This window comes from Hipposideros armiger, unplaced genomic scaffold, assembly GCF_001890085.2.
Source record: "Hipposideros armiger isolate ML-2016 unplaced genomic scaffold, ASM189008v1 scaffold_179, whole genome shotgun sequence".
NCBI classification, from domain to species: Eukaryota; Metazoa; Chordata; class Mammalia; order Chiroptera; family Hipposideridae; genus Hipposideros; species Hipposideros armiger.
The window spans coordinates 1,153,316-1,175,509 of NW_017731529.1; the positions used below are offsets into that span (position 1 = coordinate 1,153,316).

The 22,194-nt window shown below is 33.5% G+C and overlaps 1 protein-coding gene across 7 annotated transcripts in view; it reads right to left on the reverse strand.

Moving 5' to 3' along the window:
- ADAMTS6 (ADAM metallopeptidase with thrombospondin type 1 motif 6) overlaps positions 1-22,194 on the reverse strand; it is a 259,454-nt gene that overhangs the window by 125,017 nt on the left and 112,243 nt on the right. For 5 of the 7 annotated variants that reach the window (XR_002125140.1, XM_019652413.1, XM_019652410.1 and 2 more), the window contains exon 10: positions 269-415. The exons of the other annotated variants lie outside the window; for them this stretch is intronic. Coding sequence is in view for 4 of the 5 variants with exons in the window: in XM_019652413.1 (XP_019507958.1) it covers positions 269-415 (147 nt within the window). In the remaining variant the exon portion in view is untranslated. The remainder of the gene's footprint in view (positions 1-268; positions 416-22,194) is intronic. 7 annotated transcript variants of the gene reach the window in all.

Sequence of the window (22,194 nt, forward strand, 5' to 3'; positions counted from 1 at the left end):
TCCACTTATTGAACATTTCTAACACTCACATCATCAGCCCCACTTAAATCCTCGCTCCAGTTCCTCTGATCTATTCACTAAGTTCTGTTTGAATATGAAGGAAAAAATTTGCCACAATGATATATTAAAGTATTTTGGGAACAGCCTGAAATATCACTGGGCCCTATAAAGGTTACTCATTATGCAAAATTTGAAGCACTACATATTAGGCTTCTACCAATGGCTTACTTCTGGAGTAATTCATCATCACTCTCCAGAGATTACTTACTCTAGAAAGCTGGTGATATAGTCTCGACTGCACGCAGACCAGGAAAAAGGATTGGTATTTGCAGTAATGTGAGCTGCCATAAGTTTTGCTGTTTCATGACCTTTGGTCCCACAAGAATTTCCAATTCCATCATGGTTCATACCAAAACTGTTTTAACAAGGAAGAAACATAAGAAACATAAAAGAAATAAGAAAAAAAATAAAACAAACAAACCCCCAATACATCCTTTATTTCCTTATTTGATCATTTATTAGCCTTATCAACATATGCCTCCCATAACGATAGACTAGATCCTCTAAGGAAATATAGGATTACAGTTAAAGAGACTAAGGAATAATTCAGTGTTACAATATATTTCTAAATCTCTTGAAATTTATCATATACCTCAAATGTTATCTCTTATGATACCGTCTCTCCTTGAACAGATAGGGAATATATATTAATTCTCACTTTATAGATGAGAAAAGCTGAAATTAGTAAAAAGATTTATTAAAGATCATACAATTAGTAAGTGTTGAAATTGCTAGTAGAACCTGCCTTTTCACATGCTAGGGTTCATGCTACTTCGCTATGCTGAATCCAGAAGGGAATTCTAAAAAGAGGGTTACATGAGCCACAGGGTATAGGCCAAACACAGAAGTCCTTTTCCTTACTAATATGGATAAAGGAGAACTAAATACATATGTCATTTATGTTTGTGTGTATCTATGTTTTCAAAACACGTTTTGAAAAATCTTGATACATTTAAGGGTTATGGGGATAATAGTTTTCCTTTACCACCATCCTCCCTTCACTTTTCCAAAGCTTTGCTTTGTCATTTTTTCCTGTGTCTGATGGCCACGCTTAGTACTATCAAAGAGATCTAAAAACATATTTCAATGATAAATCATAAAATGTGTCTGTAAAGGATATACCCACTGCATATGAATATATTCTAGCCTTTCTTCACAAGTAGCCATAAGTTGAGGTTGAATATTACTAAAAAAAAAAAATCATGTTTCCATTGTGACATTCTAATAATTGCACCATAATATGTGTTCAAGGAAATAAATGATTTGTGTGACAAGAGTATACAACAGATGAGGGTAGTTGCTGGAGAAAAATTTGGAAGTGTAGAGAACAGATGATTACAAGTTAATAAAGGAAAGTAAATATTAATACTTTTGGCAGTGTAGCGACGTTAAAGATTTATAAGAACAAGGGAAGATTTCTGAGTGGGAAAATATGGAGCTGATCTATATTTTAGACAGGTCATTATAATAATTCTGTGATGGAGACAATGGAGTGGGTAGAGGATGGAGCCAGGGGGAGCAGATAGAAGGCTGAGAAATCGAAAAATGATGTGGGTCTGAATTAGGGTCCTGGAAGAGAGGTGGAATTAGACTTGAGACATGTTTAGGAAGCTGAATGAATTGGTCTTCATAAATACGATATAAAAGAGCTATCATGAAGACATATAATATGTTCATATATGGGGGGCAGGAAGGAGGAACCAGTAACTCAGGTGGAGGAAGTAACAAAAGCAAAGGAAGAGAAGTGTATGAAAGTATCCAGAGCCCTATGTTAAAATACCAAATAACTAAGAACACCAAAATTTAGTTTTCCCATTTTACATCAACACACTGGAGCCAACCTGTTTGAACAGTCTTCTAGGCACATGATGATGGAGTTTACAGTTTATTAAATTAGACATATATTCTGTCAAAACAATCAGCCACAAATTTACATAAAAGGCTCCTTTCTGCAAATTTTTAATTCAATAAACTTAGTAGTCTATATTTCTCTCAAAGGTTGGTGGTACCATGTGAATACTACTATAATTCTTTTCAAATGATGACAGCTTTAAAAATACTTTTTTTTTTTTTAGCAGCAGCCTTTTAAATATGCCTGAGTCATGTTAAGACAGGTGTAAGCAGGCACAGATAACTTTAAGAAAATCATTTTTGAGATCCTCAACTTCCTTATGTTCTCTTCTAAAAAAAGCCAGCCTTCTCCTTTTGAAATCTTATTTCTTCCACTTAGAAGAGAAAAATGTATCTTTCACCCATCCATAATTTTACAATAGTACATTGCCTTGGAGTATAAAAACATGGGCGTCAAGAAAAGAGAAATTGGAAGAATTTGGTGTCAGTGTTGAGAAAGAGGATGACTTTAATGAGTGAATAACTTATCAAATAGTTTCTTGCTTTCATCAAATTTACAGGAGGATATAATCAAATTAACAGCTGATGTGTTGCTAAAAACATTTTTTGATGACAGGTCAACATGGCTACATTTTTTTTCACAAATAATTCAAAAGAAGTCAAAGGATTGAGTGATATTTCTATAATAAACTCACTTCATTTCATCGACTTACTTATGTGAACAAAACATTCATCATCTACAGAAACAAAATAAAGAAATTGAATTGATGCTGAAATCCTGTCTCATTTTTATAGCAATACAGAGATAAATACAGTAATTGAAAAACCACATCTAATTAAAGATACATCTTCTAATAAAAACTTTATTTCTATATTTAATTATTTATTAAAATCTGTAATATATATATATATATATGTATATATATATATATGTTCCTGTGAGCAATCATTAGCTAATAAGTATTGTAATGTAATGAATATATAACTTAGAAAAAATTCATTTTGATCACAGGAAGTTTTTAACTGTAATTGCAATTTATATATATTTTTGTTATGAAGGCATTTGATATAATTAACACCTTTAAGCATAAAATATATTTTAAATATATTAAAAATAGTAAAATAGACATTAGGATAATATTCTGGGAGGTAGAGAAAAAGTAGACATATTGAGTTAAAGGAGAAAAAAATGTTAAAAATTTTTACTATAAAAGAAGCACCTGTATATTTCTTAAATGCATAACAATAGTTACCAAATTGTTATGGCATTTAGACTCAACTGGATATATTTAAGAGATATGTAACAATTTTATCTTTTACACACTAATATTTACAGTACACCAGAAATTCTGTCCTTTTCAATTAGATATAAAATAAAAAATTGTAGACATCAACTGAAAAACACAATAGGGTACAGTTTTTTTTTAAATCATTCTGAAGTATATGAGGAAAAAGATTTTTTTCCCTGCTGAAGAGAACTCTATCAATGAAGAGTTCAGCAAAAAAACAAAAAGTGAAACTCATTTGTGATCAGAGAGAATAAACAAGAGGTTACTTCAAAACCATGACACTGGCAAAAATTAGAACTAAGTGTTGGCAAGTGGGGTAGAGAAACTGGAATATTAGTTCACAACACTTGTAGTATGGTCAGGGCAGCTGTTCTAGAGAGCAATTCAGCAGTATTTAGTCAAATGAAATAGGCAGATACATTATGACCCAGCAATCCTGTGAATATCTATCCTTGAAATATTCCCCAAAGGGACATATATGAAGGTGTTCATGATGGAATTATTTATGATAGCAAGGAGTTGAAGACGATCTAAATGTCCGTCACTGGGGAATGCACAAGTAAACTTTGGCAGATGCATATCATGAAATACTAAACAGAAGTTTGAAGCAGCAAACAAGACAGGTGTCTACACATAAGTTTGGGTGTATTTAACAACAGTGAAAATATAAGAAAAGGAACAATGCCTATTACACTATATCAAATATGTAAAAAAAATTACATACACACTTTCATATAACAAAGAAAGGCCAAGGAATTGTACAGATTAAAGACTGAAGAGACATAACTAAATGCAATGAAAACTGGATTGAGGGGTAAAAGATTATAAAGAACATTGTTAGGATAATTGATGAAATTTGGGTATGACTGTACATTGGCTAATAGAATTATTTCAATGTTAAATTTTCTAATTTCATAATTGTACTTTGGTTATGGAAGAGATAATTTTTTTCCTTCTTAGGAAACAGATGCTGAAACATGTGGGGGTAAGAGAAACGCCTATAACTTACTCTCAAATAGTTAAGAGAAATACATGTACATATACAGAAAGAGACAAAGGAAATGTTGCAAAATATTAACAATTTTTGAATCTGAGTGAAGAGCACATGGGAAATCTTTTTATTATATCAATTTTTCCTTAAGTTTAAATTCATCTCAAACTTAAAAAGTTGAAAATGAACACACACATACACAAAACAACCTGCAGTATTTTACAAGGATACATATGGAATCAGATATGCATATCAAAATTATTAGAGTAGCTATCTATTGGGGCAAACAAATGGGAGTGGGGAATGGAAATATAGAAATAAATACAGGTTTGCATGCATTAAACCAGAAGGGTCATTACTGGGACTGATAATGATGCTGTGCCAAGAACTAAGGGTGGATGAATAAATGGATGGATGGATGGATGGATGGATGGATGGATGGATGGATGGATGGATAGATGGATAGGTAGATAGATAAACGTAAAATAAACTCAACTCTCTGCTCTTGAGTTTCAAAAATAATAATTAAAAGAAGAAAAACAAGAACAAAACAGAGTTTGGCCCACTCTGATGAAGGAACAGTACTAAGAAAACACTTCCATGGTTGATTTTATGTGTTTAAGAAAACATTTCAGATCACATAAAGGTAATGTTTCTCATTCGTGGGAAGTTTAAGCACAGAGGTGTGGGGTGGGAGGTTAGGAGAGACAGTCTTCTTGTGATTCCCCATGTTATGCTGGGCGTGCGAAGTCTGCAAGGCTTGCTCTTTACCCAGGCCGTTTCTCAGGATAACTTCAAGAAATGAGGGAACATCTACCCCTTGGATAAAGTGCAGGTTTACTGACTACAGGAGTTCCCCCTTATCTGTAGTTTCAATTACCTGAAGTCAACCACAATCCAAAAATGTTCAATGGAAAATTCCAGAAATAAACAATTCATAAGTTTTAAATTATGCACTGTTCTGAGTATTGTGATGAAATCTTGCACTATCTTGCTCCGTCCCACCTTGGCCATGAAGAATCCCTTAGTCCAGTGTATCAACACTATACACACTACCCACCTATTAGCCACTTAGTAGCCATTTTGGTTATCAGATCAACTGTCATGATATGGCAGTGTTTGTGCTGAAGTAACTCATATTTTATTGTTATAATTGTTCTATTGCTGTTAATTTCTTACTGAGCCTAATTTATAATGAAACTTTACCATAGGAATGTATGCATGTATAGGAAAAAACATTATTTATATATGCATATATGTGGTTTGGTACTATCCATGGTTTCAGGCATCCACTGGGTATCTCGGAATGTATCCCCTGCAGATAAAGGGGAACTACTGTACTTGCTATAAAAGTGGTAGATTCCCCAAGCTCAATACTTCTCAGTTTTCATGCAAACCCATAGCATGTGCGGCATTTATCTGGGCCACACTGTATTGCCCCTGTGAGATTTGGGGCCAAGAGGAACCAAAATAAATATGCTGATGTTTATGCTGCTCGTTGTGCTCTTAAGTAGTAAAATCCTTTGTTTCTGACCCAGAAATCTCATCTTTTGCTAGCATCCACGCGATAGTAACAAGCTAACTTATTAGCTTATAAGTACAATAAAATCAAATGTCAAATTCAATGAGACAGAAGTTTGCAGTTGATTAGTATAACATACCCAAATATGGAAAGCTAAGTAATCCTGAAAGCAAAGTACTTCAAATTAGTCTAAATTTTTCAGAAAAAAGAAGCCCAAATTCTCGATAATATCTATTAAAACAAAGTTAATTTTTCATTTTGTTGCCCCAAAATAAATTGTATTGAAGATTTTCAATTAAACCTCCAAGTGGATACAAGTAAAAGACCCTTTCTCTTTTTCATGTCTTCACATTTCTCTGCCAGGCTCAAAAGTTGAAAGGACGCTTCTTGTTTCTACATTGTTGAGTAAAAAGTGTTCCCCCTTTTCCTCTAAGATATGACACAAAAGCAATGAGAAAAATAAGAAAAAGAAACACAAACTCTATATTTAATGAAAAGTAGGAAACTACTAAAGCCATAAGCCACAATATTATCAAGTATGTGAAAGTATGACTGAATACAGAAAAATTAAAGAGGAATGAGGAAGACAGAGAAAAAAACAAAACAAAACTGATGACCTAAGATAAACTGAACATAGCACATTGCTCCAAAGTTCAGTGTAACAATCGGAGCGGCATAACCAACAATACATTCTAATGAACAATTGGAATATGGGTGCAAACTGTTACAATATACTCCTTTGTTCTAGTTGTCAGAACTGCAGACTGAGCTAACTGGGTCGTCACACAAACCACATTAGTAGGAAGCATTCTGCCAGTGAGGAAAGGTGAAAGCAAGACTCTCTCGCTAGCAGTTTTACAAAGAAATACAGGGTTAAAGAACTTGAATCACATACAATACTGTTTATCATTAATAAATTCTTGTTGAGAAAGTAGCTCTGGCCCCTATCCAACATAAACTTCTAGAAATAGTTTATCTAGAAAAATCAAACATGCAAAGCTGTGTGATGCAAAAGAAATAATAAATGGATCTACAAACATGTCAAATTAAAAAAAAAACAAAACAAAACAGGAAAGTACAAATAGAAGATGGACATGGCAAAAAAAAATGTTGCTACAGAAAGGATAAAAATTGAACATGTGAATCTGAACAAACTTAAGTAAGCCATCATTTTATAAAAACAAGAATTTAATGCAGAGATATAAGCAATCAGGGAAGATATAGCAAGACAGGAGATAAAAACATGAACTGTCAGAGGAAATAAGTAGAGGAAAAAAAATAAGGAAAAAAAGCCATGCTGAGGTAACAAAAAAAGAAAATTAGGCAATGCTAAAAACATTTCTCACAGGAGTAAAAAGGGCAAGCAAAATTAAAATTGATAAACAACTTAAAAGGATCAAAGTAAAGGAATTCAACATATGAATCACTATTGTCTCAAAAGAACCAAAATAATCAAACAGAAAGAAAAGTGATTAAATATTTCATGAAAATTTTCAAGAAATAAAAACAATTAAAATCTGATCAAAGTGCAGTAGTTTGAGTCCCAGGAAAAACGGTCACAGAATGAATCCACACTGAGCCACATCCTACTAACTTACTGGTCTTCAAAAATGAGATATATTGGGCAAATGGGGCAAAAGAACAAATTATCTAATAATAAAAGTCACATTAGCCTCAGGTTTCTCCATGGTGACACTTAACACCAGCACACCTTGGAGCAATGCCTAGCAAGCATCTTGCATCCAGCCAAATTGCGTATAAAATCATCTTGAACAAGAACGCAAGGAATAGAGGTCTAATTAATCATTCTTACCAAAAAAAATGCTACAAAATAAATGTCAGCTTTGTTTAAAAATGATGTGAAAGTTTGATGGTTTATTGACACTATTTGAGTTTCACAGCAGGCAATGCATATAACACAAGTGAAATTGGTCACCAGTCCAATTAACTTCCTTTTTATACTCCCTAATTATATTTGTTTGCTGCTGTGTTGTGTGAGGTTAATTTTCGTCTCTTACATACATAATATATGATATTTTATATCATACATACTTAAGAAATAAAAAATATTTACATTTTAAAAGGTAAGTATAAAGAAACATCCATATCATCTCTAACAAATTTAAGACATAGAACATTTTCAGAATAAAAGCTTGTCTCTCTGGTTAAACTTCACAATCTATTTTTCTTCTCCCCTGAGAAAGAATGACTATCCTAACTTTTGTTGTAACCATTCCCTAAACAATAAATGCTAATTCTGCCTGGATTTAAAATTGATAAAAGTGGAACCACACTGTATATATTCTTTTATAACTTGCTTCTTTCATTCAACAATTTGTGAGGGTCATCTCTGCTGAGCGGTCTAGTTGTACATGATTCATTTTCACTGCTATGCTGATTTTCACTGTAAATATACCATTTAATTATCCATTCCATGATAATGGATTTGGGATGGTTCCTTGTATAGGCACTATTATGGATAATGCTGCTATGGGCTTTCTTGAACATATCTCCTGGTCATATACGTAAGAGTATCTCTAGAACAGCTTCTTAAATTTTTGGTCTCAGGATCCTTTACACTCTTAAAAATATTGAAGACCCCAAAGACCTTTTGTTTATGAGGTTGTGTGCAGTGACATTCATCATATTAAAATCTAAAACCGAGAAATGTAAAAATAGTTAATTCATTATAAGTAATAAGAAACCCATATTTAATATAAATAACCATATTAATTAAAAGTTTTCCACTTTCTAAAACAAAAGGATTTCAGTGAGAAGAGTAGAATTAATTATATTTTTGCTAATCTCTTTAGTGTCTGACTTACTAGGAAATAGCTGGACTCTCATATCTGCTTCTTCATTCAATCTGTTGTGGTATTTTGTTTTCGTTGAAGTATATGTTGAAAATTTGGCCTCACACTAATATATAGTTGGAAAAGGAAGGATATTTTCGTAGCCCTTTCAGATAACTGTAGATTTTTTTGATATTGCAATAAAACTTGATATCTAGTAATTTTTTTAAAGGTTAGTTGCAATGTGGATTCTGAAACCATATCAATGATCTTTATGCATTCTGTTTCATGAGTATCATCAATCCAGTCAGAAAAGTCTTTAAGTATTAGGAAGCTGTCAAGATCATAATAACAGTTACAACTATTCCTAAATTCTAATTTTTGCTCAAAAGCTCAAATTTTACCGTTGGCAATACACTATTTGTTGTTTTCCTTGAATAACAAGCTATTTTGTTCATTTTTCAAGTGAAATTCTGCCGGCTACTCATAGTTTCTCAATTGTTCTTTCAAATAAAAATTGTGTTCTGGGGGGAAAAGTAGCTAGCTCATCTCAAACAACTGCACAAGCGCTTTTCTGTGTGATGATCATGAGACTAAGATATGGAGCAAAAAGTGCTTTACATATTTCCCATTTTGTCACACAAAATACTTTTAAAAAACATGTACTTAGGGTCATGATCTAATAAATTTAATAATTTTTTGGCTTCGTCAAGGACATGCTTAAGTGAAACTGACCTGGTGGTGAACAATACCATGACTACAATTATGGCTGCTTTGATTCACGCTAAGGTGCCAGCGCTTACAACACCATTGCTTTTGGACAATCACTGTAAACATCAACACATTTAAAGGCTAAAAATAAACAAACAAATAGATAAATACATGGCAAATTAAGTCTTAGTATTATGAAAATAGTTTGGTCTAAAAATAGTTTCAAAACAGGGGTGCACGGACCACAATTTGAGAATCACTGCTCTAGGATATACGTGGGTATGTAAAATTTCAACTTGACTAGATAATGCCAAACAGCTTTTTAAAGTGGTTTCACCAATTTACATTCTCACCTGTAGTGTATAAGAATCCTGATTGCAAGACATCTTCACCAATACTTGGTATTGTCAGACTATTAAATTTGTGCTAATCATGATAGATATAATTAGCATTTTCTTGGTTATTAATCAATTGAACATCTTTTTATAAGCTTATTGGCCATTTGGATTTCTTCTTTTGTAAATTGTTCAAGTACTTTGCATATTTAATTTGTAGGAGCTATCTTTTCCTACACTGTGTCCCGCCTTTTCATTTTATGCTGTTTTTTTATTAAATTTTTAATCTTACTGTGGTTAAAACAGTCAATCATATGCTTCATGATTAGTGTTCTTCATGTCGTTTTAAAAAATCCTACTTTGCCCTAAGGTCATCGGAATTTACTTCTATGATATGTTCTAAAACCAGTAATAGTTTGATTTCCACAGTTTGAGTTTCCATAGTTTGGGGTCCTATGGTAAGAGTATATTTAGTTTTGTAAGGAACTGCCAAATTGTCTTCCAAAGTGGCTATTAATAATAAATCTTTAAGCTTATGTATGGCTTAACACTGGGATCCATGATCCATTTTTACTGTTACTTCACCGAGCAAAAAGTATTTTTTATATTTCATTTTATTCACAGTACCATATAAATCCGAGTTTAATAACTGGTGAAGTGCTGAGGGGCTTAGTGAAGTGGATGAAAAATCTATCAGTTGAGATTTAATTTGAATAAACTGAGGAGACTCACAGGTTAAAATGCACAACTAATAAATGTTCTCTTGTAAACATGGGATCCATAGAAGCTGACGTGCGTTTCACATTCACTGTGATGAACTTCTCTCTTTGCCTCCCTTGTTCTTGTAAATACCCTCACTGGAATACATACCTCACACTTACAGGAAGGCTCAACTCTACCTGTGGGTTCTGGGACCAGTTTGTTCATTGCTAGGGGGAATTTAAAGAGATTGGAGCCAATAGCTTTGTGGAGCAGCATTAATATAGGACAGATTGTTGGTTCAGGTCTATGCTAGTTTTTGAGGTAATTGTAGTTGTTGGGCTCTGGTCCTATTTCTTGTGAAGAAGGCACCACCTTATACCTGAGACTTAGTAACTCCATCCCTTGTTTATTTCACCTGCTCCTGAGACTGAGACCCTGAACAGTATTCCACTTCTTTTTGAGCAGGGATTCCACTTGGCTTTGGAGTATCAAAGTCCTGGGTATGTAATCCAGACTCCCTTCTGCTCTACCCTCTGGGGTACACACAGCTATGTACAGGACTTTCATGATATGAACAGTTCCTTGATTGGATTTTTATTTAAGTCAGACTAAACTAGTAAAGTTCTCATACGGTGAACTGGATATAATGTGCTTAATTAATTAGTGAACATAATTTGCTTTAAATAGACCCCTATTGGTTATAGAACAAGGGGTATCGGAAACTAGATCAATTTACGGAAAAAAAGCTGTGTCTGCTATGTAGCATAGAAACACACAGTTATTTTATTAGTTACTGATTAGAGTGTTACTTCACTCACGATTTGGTGTGCTTTTGTTAAGAACTAGTGATGTTTATGTACTGGGCTCCACTCAAAAATAAAAGGTGAAGGCCAGAGGGATACAGAAGGCCATGACTGTGGATTGTGGCTTAAAAGGGAAAAGATTACACAATTAGGTTTGTTTTGTTAGGTTTGATCAAAACCTCGGAAGTTTAATTTATGTAGGAAAAATAACTGTAATATTATGAATTTGAAACTCTGGTTGCCAATCAATTTTTCCTTTGCAAACAATATTTTAAAACACAATTTTAAATAACATAGGATCTTAAGAAATGCAACTATCCCATTAAAGGGGGAGGAAAGCGGGGGAAGGCATTCTATTCTGTTCATTCGGCCTGGTGTCAACACCCTCCCTATCCAGCAGGGTTTATCTTCTCTGGGGCACAATCCTTACTGGGTGGCCCTCTCATTAAAGCTCAACCTAGGTTCTGGACTTTATCCCAATGAGGACAAGTTTCATACAGTAGATGGGGAAACACTTAGGAATCATGCAAATCTCCTGGTAACCTATCAATACCATTTGAATAAAAAGGTTATTTAAAGTCCTATCAGATGCTTTTTATAGAAACTGACACCAAGATTCCAAAATAATTATAGGAAAGTAAAGGGTCAGAAAGAGCCAAAATAATTTTGATGAGGAAGGGGAGAACTTCAGTATCTGTTATAAAACTATGGTAATTAAAACAAGATGATATTGAGAACCTTTGAAAATAACAACAATAAAAGCTCCCAAACAAATATGGGGCAATATTAACTTTGGTTAAATCTGAACAGTGCACACACGGATATGTTAAAATTTACACACACATACATATTATGTATGGGCAAATTTATTTCAAAATAAGACATTTTAAAGTGAAATGTCTATATAATTACAAGTATCTGAATATATACAGAATACTTTGTTCTAAAACTTAGCAACTAAATTTTCCTCTCAGACCAGAGATACAAGATAGCTGAGTTTTGTAAACTGTAAAACTTTAGTTCTAAAGTTTTAAGGCTGGTTTTTGGAATTTTGAACATTTTACTCCAGAAATAATGGTATAAATTGTTACTATATGTCCAGGATAGCCCCCACTTAAACCTATTTAACCTATTTTACAGACGAAGTTTGTGCCTCTGAAATGAAAAAGTAGTATATGACAACACTGTTGGAATTGACTACAAAACAAAATGGAACATATTTAAATTTTTCTGCAGAAGTAATATTACTAGGAGAAAAGCAGGTTTAATAAAAGAAAAGATAAGTGAAAGGTGCTGAATAAATTCTAAAAGGGACGTCTAAGTATTATCAAAAAGTTCTACAGGCAAATGGCTCTTATTAAGCCTAAATTTAAAAATTTGTGTTTTTCTTATTTTGCTTCATAAAGATAGACCATGACCATTACATAACTCCAGCGTAGTGGTTTTGCTTTTTATTTTAATTCATGAATGAGAGTTAGTCAGAAGATGTTCTTGAAGTAATTGCTCAAGAGTTGGAAAATTGATCAACAGTAGGATATAGCAAAAATGAATAATAATGAGGTGTTCCTTCAGGATAGGAGCTTTGTTTTCACCATCACTGTATCCACAATACACTGTATGTTAGGTAAGCAAAGTAGGTACTCATTAAATCTTTTGAGTCAAATTGTGCATAAGTGAAAGACTAACTACAGATCAACTGTAAAACAAGAGGCAGAATTTGGGAAGCATCCTATGTATATACCTCCCTTTATGGTGAATACTGTAATAAAAATGTGTAAAATCATATAACAAATAATAAAAAGGAGAAGGGCAGAATTTGGGTCAAAACATGTTGCTTCACCACTCAGAGACAAGGTGGTTGCTATACAGGCACTGAAAGATTGTGCGATAAAGGTTATTCATTAAATTAAGCTTCTGTGACTCAGAGTTTATCATATACATCAGTCTATTGACACAACATGCTTTTCTTAAATATTTTCTATAATAAATTAGATAGCTTTCTATTTAAATGATATTTTTCCTTTGAAACTACTTGTATATTTAACAAAACAAAATCTTATATACATATATAAAGATTATTTATATATATGAAGATAATTCCTTATTTATTTTTATTTTTTAGAATATACAAGAGGCAGCTCATTTATGATTATGTTTTATGTCATTTCTCCATATATTATATGACCACTTACTGCAAAAGTAATGTGTTTTGTACCAGAAAATAATAACTTACTCTTGATTTTGGTACACAATTCTTATTGGTTCTTTCGGAAGATTTGTAAAATTAAAAAGAGTAAACACAGACTACTGAGTATAAATTTAACATGCATTTAGTCTGGAGATTCTTTTTAAAATCATAACAGATGTTTTCAAACCAAACAGAAGATCTGTATAGCTAAGGAAAAGCTTAAAATGCTTAATTCAATTTTTCGTGTAAACAATCTTAATTTTACTGTGTTGCAAATATATCAACATCATTTTTTTGCTAAATAAGCATGGTATTTAAACTCTGTCTTGCATATTGTTAAACAATCACTAGTACATAGAGTGTGTACTTTTAAATTCAGCCACTAAAGGAAAAAAATAGATGCTCACTCCGTTCTTCAAAAAGATAATATATATACAATTACAGAGTTAAATAATAGTTTCCTAATTATTTAAAATTATTAAATTTCACTTTGAAAAGTGATGAGATAATTATAGTCTAAATTGTGACAACTATAAAATCTCAAAACTAAGCCTTCCCATTGTAGCAGAAAAATATAAGGGAATAAAGAGACATCTTTCTTTTAAATTATTTTCCATTTGTAATCGCTTTGATCTATTCCTATTCATAACTTATCTTGGCTATGAATCATTTGTTATAATAAAGCAAAGACAAAATTTAATGGGTGTACTCAGAGCCGTCTATACCCACATCTGGCAAACATTTTTAGATTTAATAGTTACCCAATAGAATAGTTATTACAATTTGCTCATGTGTTTTCTAAAACAGAATTTGGAACTCAGTTCTACTTTTGGACTTTATATACAATCTACTAAGCTAAGTGAACTCAAGATAAGAAAATATTTAATGGGAGAGGGCTGTGTCTAGCAGAATCTAGACTCTTTCCATACCTGTATAAAAAAATCCGCATTTAGTATAAACCCTTCTGAGTTGAAAATTAGGTTTCTAAAGCCAATGATGAAATCACTGTAATACAATTACATTGCTTCTACTGCTTCTTTGCACTTTTTTTCCTTTCATCAAACTGTAAAGATGGCAGGGACCAGAGGAAACAGACTATTAGAGATATACTAAGATTTTAGGTGTGGTGTCGGGTGTGTGTGTGTGTGTATGTGCGCGTGTGTAACAATCACAGCAAAGATAGGGAAGGTAGCTGGAAAAAAGGGAACTTTTACCATTATAATCTTCCTTGTACTATGGGGAAAATGTAACTAAATTAGCTTATGGCAGCTAAAATTCATATCAACCAATTAGTACGATGTTATCTGCAAATAAATTGATTTCTTTGTTTTTCCAGCAAAATGAAGGGACTCCTTTATCAAAGTTGATAGTGGCTAAATTCTACTTCAGTAGGTTTATTATTTCTATAACACATATACACATACATACTTACTTTATTCTGTAATTCCAGATACTTAATGCAGTAATTACTTGACTGGACTTATCTATTTTTTGTCATTAGTGGATATCATAGCAAAGGCTTAATTACTGAAATAATTTGATCATTAGAATTTATAATAACTTTTCTAAAAACCTCTTTATTATCATTGTTTTAGCTACTTTGGGAACATGTTTACATATGTGACTGCCCATATATTACAATATGTGTTGTATATGTAATATACATATGTGTATGCATGCGCATGTAGTATGTATGTGGACACATTAATAATTTTGGCATCTTACTGGCCCTGGCCAGAATGTAATATCTATAAAAAGACAATAATAATAATAGCAATATGTTATGATTTGAAAAACAGAAATTTTATAATGGATTCACAACTAAAGTAAATAGGGAGAAATAAGAAAAAATATTATCATGCATGGTGTAAGTAGTTTGTGTAAATAACAGTGGCACTATACAGTTCTGAAGCTTAATCAACTGACAGAGTAAAATGCTTCAGTCATGTTCCATTGACTAAAAATGTTTCCATGCTAGTAAAAGAAGTTCATTTGCTTTTCCAAAAGGTAGAAAGCCTTAAAGGACTTTAAGTTTCATTTTGGACTTAGAGCTTACAATATAATCAATTCATCACTCATCCATTCATTAACAATTATTGACAGAATCCCTATTACATCACATTAAAAGACACATCATATTACCTCAGTCCCTATTACCCAATACATCATGTCTGGTTTTTAATTTAAAAAAATAGCTAGGCATTCTGAAACACAGTTAAAAGGGACAAAATAGGCATCAAAACTAGGCCCAGATATGACACAAATTCTGAAACTAACAGGGAATTTAAAATAATTATGATTAATATGTTAAAAGCTCTAATTGAAAGAGTAGACAATATGCAAGAGCAGATAGGTAAGGTAGGCAGAAACTATGTTTTAAACTATTTAAACTATGAGAAAAAAAATCAAAAGGAAATGCTAGAAATTAAAAACTGTAAGAGAATTACAGAATGCCTTTGATGGTCTCAGTAGCAGACTGGCCTCACTGAGGAAAGAATCAGTGAGCTTGATAATAGGTCAATAGAACCTTCCCAAACTAACCTGCAGAGAGAAAAAAAGAAAGAAAAAGAAAACAAAACAAAGCAGAAAACAAAATACAACATCCATAAACTCTGAGGCAATATCTGAAGATATAACACATGTGTAAACTGAATACCAGGAGTAGAATTAAGAATTACCCTAATACCAAAATCAGATAAATATATTACAAGAAATGAAAATAAAGACCAATATCTCTCATGAAACAATCCTCAACAAAATATTAGCAAATCAAATTTAGCAATGTAGAAAAACGAGTCACTAAGACAATGTCTCCCATGTGAAAGTCATATCCGAGGCCACCTCTAGAATGATCAAAAATGAAAATCTGAACATGGCATCTATGTTCAAAATTACTCAGTGGCTTTCTACTGTCCTACGAAATAACATGCAAGATCCTTATTATTTATATATTATCTCTGTCATCTACTTGTCTACCTCACCAGTTTCATCTCACAATTCCTTGTGTAAGCATTTCACCATCCAGCATCATCAAAGTCCATGTAGTCATCATACTGTATCATGTTCTTTTGTATTTCAGTGACTTTGCTCAAAAAAACTGCCAATAGAGAATTTTAACCCAATATAAACATCCTTCAAAAGTGAAGGTAAAGGCCAGTCAAGTGTCTCAGTTGGTTAAGAGCTCGTTCAAGAGTGCGAGCTCTGAGCAACAGCAGTTTGATTCCCGGCCCGAGCTGAGTTGCTGATGAGCTGCCAACAGGTGGCAGGATGACTCAGCTAAAAACAAAAAAAAAAAAGTGAAGGTAAAATAAAAAATTTTCAGAAAAATAAAAGTTAAGAAAAACAGTTGCCAGGAAATCTGCATTATAAAGAATACTAATGGAAAATTTTCAGGCAGAAGAAACATAATAGATGAAAACATGGATCTACATGAAGGAATTTTTTAAAAGCACCTGAAACGGTAAATATATGTATAAGTATAAAATATGTTGTTTTTTTATTTTTTAAATTTCTATAACAGATAATTGTCTAAAACAAAAATAATAACAAGGACTTGTAAGTCTTACAGCACATGAAGAAATAAAAATCTCTGAGAATAATAACCAAAGGATGGGAGGGAAGAAAAAACATGTAATACCTTATATTACAGGTGAAGTTCAACATTATAAATCACAGAGCAACCACTAAAAATTATATTTAAAAAACCAAGAAGGTATAGCTAATAACCATGTACCAAAATTAACTCAAAATGGATCAAAGACCTAAACATAAAATCTCAAACAATAAACTGCATAGAAGAAAGCATAGGTACTAAGCTTATGGACTTTGGGTTCAAACAGGATTTTATGAATTTGATCTCAAAGGCAAGAGAAGTAAAAGCTAAAATCAATGAATGGGACCATATCAAACTAAAAAGCTTCTACACAGCAAAAGAAAGCATCAAAATAACAAAGAGGTGGGCCGGCCGAGTGGCCCGATGGTTAAGAACTGGCTTGGGATGCCAGAGGGCCCCGGTTCGGATCCCACATATGAGGGCCAGTGACACTGCCCTCTGCAGCTGAGATGCTGAACAACAGCTCAACCTGGAGGTGGGTTGCCATGAGTCGCCGGCGACGGCGTAGGCTGCAGCCCCTGTGGCAGTGGGTTGCCATGGGCTACCGTATGTAGCCAGCAGCCAGCGTGAGCGGCCAGCAGCCGCAGTGAGCGGTCGTCCAGAAGCCGGCAACTGATCTGCCTCGCCCGGGAAGAGCGCGATGATGGTGCCAACTTGGGCCAGTGAAGCGACATCCTCCACAACCAGATTGAAGAACAAAACGACAGTAACTTGTCTGTTCCCCTTCCCCCAATTCCCCAGCACTGTTCCTATCCCCCTAATTCCCCAATAAAAAATCTTAAAAAAAAATAAATAACAAAGAGGCAACCAACCAAATGGGAGAAGATATTTGCAAATAACACCTCCAATAAGGAGCTAATATCCAAAATATAAGGAACACATACAACACAACAACAAAATGACAAACAATCCAATTAAAAAATGGGCAGAGGACCTGAACAGAAACTTCTCCCAACAAGATATACAAACAGCCAACAGATATATGAAAAAATATTCAACTTAACTAGCTGTTAGGGAAATGCAAATCAAAACCACAATGAGATATCACCTCCCACCTATTAGATGGCTATCATCAACAAGACAAATAATAACAAGTGTTGGAGAGGCTGTGGAGAAAAAGGAACCCTCATACATTTGGTGGGAATGTAAATTGGTACAGCCACTATGGAAAACAGTATGGAGGTTCTGCAAAAAATTCAGAATAGAATTACCATATAACCCAGCAATCTCTCTCCTGAGTAGTTACCCCAAAATTTGAAAATATTTATCCATAAAGATATATGTACTCCAGTGTTCACTGCAGCATTATTTATGGTGCCCAAGACATGGAAACAACCAAAGTGTCCTTAGATTAATGATTGGATAAAGATGTGGTATATATACACAGTGGAATGCCACCCTGCCATAGGAAAAGATGAAATAGTGCTATTTGCGACAACATGGATGGATCTTGAGATTATTATGCTAATTGAAATAGTCAAATAGAAAAAGTCGAGAACCATATGACCTCACTCATATGTGGGATATAAAACTGAAGGCAACAAAGGAACAAGACAAGCAAATAGAGAAACAAAAACTCATAGACACAGATAATAGTTTAGTGGTTACCAGAGGGTAAGGGGGGAAGAGGGGTGGCAGAAGAGGGTAAAGGGGGTCAAATATATGGTGATGAAAGAGAACTGACTCTGGGTGGTGAACACATAATGCCATATATTGATGATGTATTATAGAATTGTATACTTGAAACCTATGTAGTTTTGTTGACCATTGCCACCCCAATAAATTTTAATTAAAAAAAGACAATAGTAAAGAAAAATATGACATGTTTGAAAATATTAAATTAAAATTAAAAAATGGAAAAAAATAGGAAAATCTAGAAAACAAGCAGGAAGTTTAAATGATAAAACCCAGTTATATCACTCATTACATTAAATGTAAGTGGACAATGCAATTAAAAGATAAAAACTGCCAGACTGGATAAAAAAAGCAAAACTCAACTATAAGTTGTTCAAAAGAAATCCACTTTAAATATTGACATAGGTAAGTCCATAGTAAAAAGATAAATAACAATATTTCATGCAAACAATAAGATGAAAGCTGGAGTCATTAATTAGACAAAGTAGATTTCAGAATAAATAATATTACTAAGTACTAAAAGGCGTATTCCATAATGATAATGATAATGATCAAGAAGACATAATAATCCTAAATGTGGATGGACTTAATTAGAAAGCTTGAAAATATATGTAAAACTGAAATGACAGGAGAAATAGATAAATCTACACATACATTTGGGGATTTCAATACTTCTCTAGTAGTAATTGATAGGCCAACTACTTTTAAAAAGCTGTAAGAATATAGGAGTCTTGAACAACACTATCAATCAAATGGATCTAATTATAATGCTAGAACACTCCACCCAACAACAACAGAACATACTTTCTTCTTAAGGGTACAAAATACGTTTAACAACATGTAAAACATGATAGATCATAAAGCAAGTCTCAATACAAAAGGATTAAAATCATAGAGTATATTATCTGACCAAATTCTAAAAGAAATCACTATATATATACATAGTTAACTGAATGAAATGAAAATACAGACTATCCAAACTTGTGAGATGCTGCTAAAGAAGGGCTTAGAAAGAAATTTATAGCTTTAAGTCCTGTTTTTATGAAAGAAGAGAGACGCAAAATCAATGAACTAAACTTCTACTTTAAAAGGATAAAAAGAAGAAATTAAACCCTAAGTAAGCATAAGGAAGGAAAAAATAAGGAGAACAACGAAATGTAAAAATAAGCAAACAAAAGAGAAAATCAATGAAATCAAAAGCAAGGTTTTAAAAAATACATATGTAGAAGAAATAAACCTACAGCTATATTAATCAAGAAAAAAGGAGGAGCGACATCAGCAACATGGCAAAATAGGTAGTTCCCAACTTTTATCCTCTTCACAGAGAGCACCTAGCAAATATCCACAAATTAGATGCCTCTGTGAAGATCTCAGGACCTGGGAGTGAGGGAGAAGCACCCCCATAAATAACACACACAAAAATGACAACAACAAAAAATACTAGAAAGGTAAGAGAAGCAGTTTCGCTTTGACTATATTGTACCTCTCCCAGGCCAGCAGCACCATATCAAGGGAGTTCCCCCAGGCCTACAGTTTCTCCAGTGGAAAAAGGAAAGCCCAAAGTGGTCATCCATTATCTGTAGTATTCTAGGACATTTACCAGGAGGCCCACTTAGATACTGCCTCACAGGGATCGCTGGGCAAATCAGCTAAAGACAGAGAAGGGAGGCAAGGTTCACAGTAACAAGCATTCATGTTCTTGCTAATGGTGGCACCTGAGCAAAGATCCTAACTAGCGGCTCTCCTCATCTGCACAGCTGAGCCAGTGACCCCTTCTGCCTGGGCAGTTCTGTCAGGTTTGGATTCCCAGTATCAGTCTATCACAGCCATGCACCCAATTTGGAGCCCCACCCACTGGTCCAAACCAACTGCTGAGCACAGCTTCCAACCCTGCCCAACCAGCGATGCCCAGCAGCAATGCAGCAGCACATCTAATGCCAGCCACGACAGCAAAGTACATTAGTAGCCCCACACAAGAGCTGTGAAAGGTTGAAAGAGGAGATGGCTTCCTCAAATGCACAGATACCAATGCAAAGCTACAAGGATCACAAAAACTTGGGTAACCTTCCAGGATCAAAGGAAACGGATAAGCGATAATAACTGACCCTAAAGAAATAGAGCTCTATGAACTGTCTGACAAATAATTCAGAATAATTCTCTTAAAGAAATTAGGTGAACCACGGGAAAGTACAGATATATAACTATATGAAATTAGAAAGACAATGCATGGAAAAAATGAGAAGTTCAACAACAACAACAAAATAGAGACCATTCAAAAAAGAAAGAAATCCTACAGCTGAAGAATGCAATGAGTGAACTGAAGAATATAATAAAGACCTTCAACAGCAGACTTGACAAAGCAGAAGAAAAAAATCAGTGAACTAAAAGAAGCCAATTGAAATGATCCCTTCAGAGGAGCAAAACAAAAAAGACTAAAAAAAAAAGTGAAGAAAGCCTATGTCAATTACACAATACTATTAAAAAACAAACAAACAAACAAAAAGTATCTATGTATTATTGAAGTCCCAGAAACAGAAGGTTGGGAGAAAGGAGCAAAAAGCTTATTTATAAAAATGATGACTGAGAACTTTCCAAATCTAGGGAGACATATGTACATCTAAGTTCATGAAGTTAATAGGTGCCCAAACAGTTTCAACCCAAATGTATCTACTCCAAGACAAATTAAAATAAAACTGTCTAAAATCAAAGACAAAGAGAAGGTTAAAAGCAGTAAGAAAAAAAAAATCCTCACATACAAGAGAACCCTCAGAATCTATCAGCAGATTTCTCAGCAGAAACCCTGCAACCAGGAAAAAGTGGTATATATTCAAAGTGCTGGGGGAGGGGAGGAAAAAACTGCCAACCAAGAACATTCAACCTCGCAAAGTTGTCCAGAAATGAAGGAGAGATAAACACTTTACCACACCAAAAAAAAGCTTAAGGAGTTCATCACCACAAGACCTGCCTTACAAGAAATCCTAGAAGAAGTTCTTCAAAGTAAAATGAAAGGACACTAATAAGTAATGTGAAAACAAATGAAAATATAAAACACACTGGTATAGGAAAGTATAAAGTCAAATTCAGAATGTTCCAATATTGTAATATGGAGGTGTGTTAATTACTTTAGTATAAAAGTTAAAGAACAAATAAAATATAAATACAAAACTAACTATAGTTATAATAATTGGTTGGTTGATATACAATATAGAGAGATAAAAATTGTAACATTTAAAATATAAAAAATTGGAGGGGAGTAAAAAAGTAGTTTTTCTATACAATTGAAGTTATAAGCTTACAATAGACTGTTATGTCTATAATGTGTTTTATGTAAGGCTCATGGTAATCACAAAGCAAAAACCTACAGTGGATACACAAAACATAAAGAGAAGAGTATCAAAGCATACCACAACAGAAAATCATCAGTTCACAAAGAAAGACACCAAAAGAGGAATGAACAAAATTACAAAACAGCCAGAAAACAATTGATAAGATGGTGTTACTAAGTCCTTATCTATCAATAATTACTTTAAATGTAAATGGACTAAATTCTGCAATCAAAAAACATAGAGTGGCTGAATGGATTTTAAAAAAAAGATTCAAGTATATGCTGCAGACTCATCTTAACTTCAGAGACAATTATAGGCTCATAGTGAAGGAATGGAAAAAGATATTCCATGCAAATATAGACCAAAAGAGAACAGG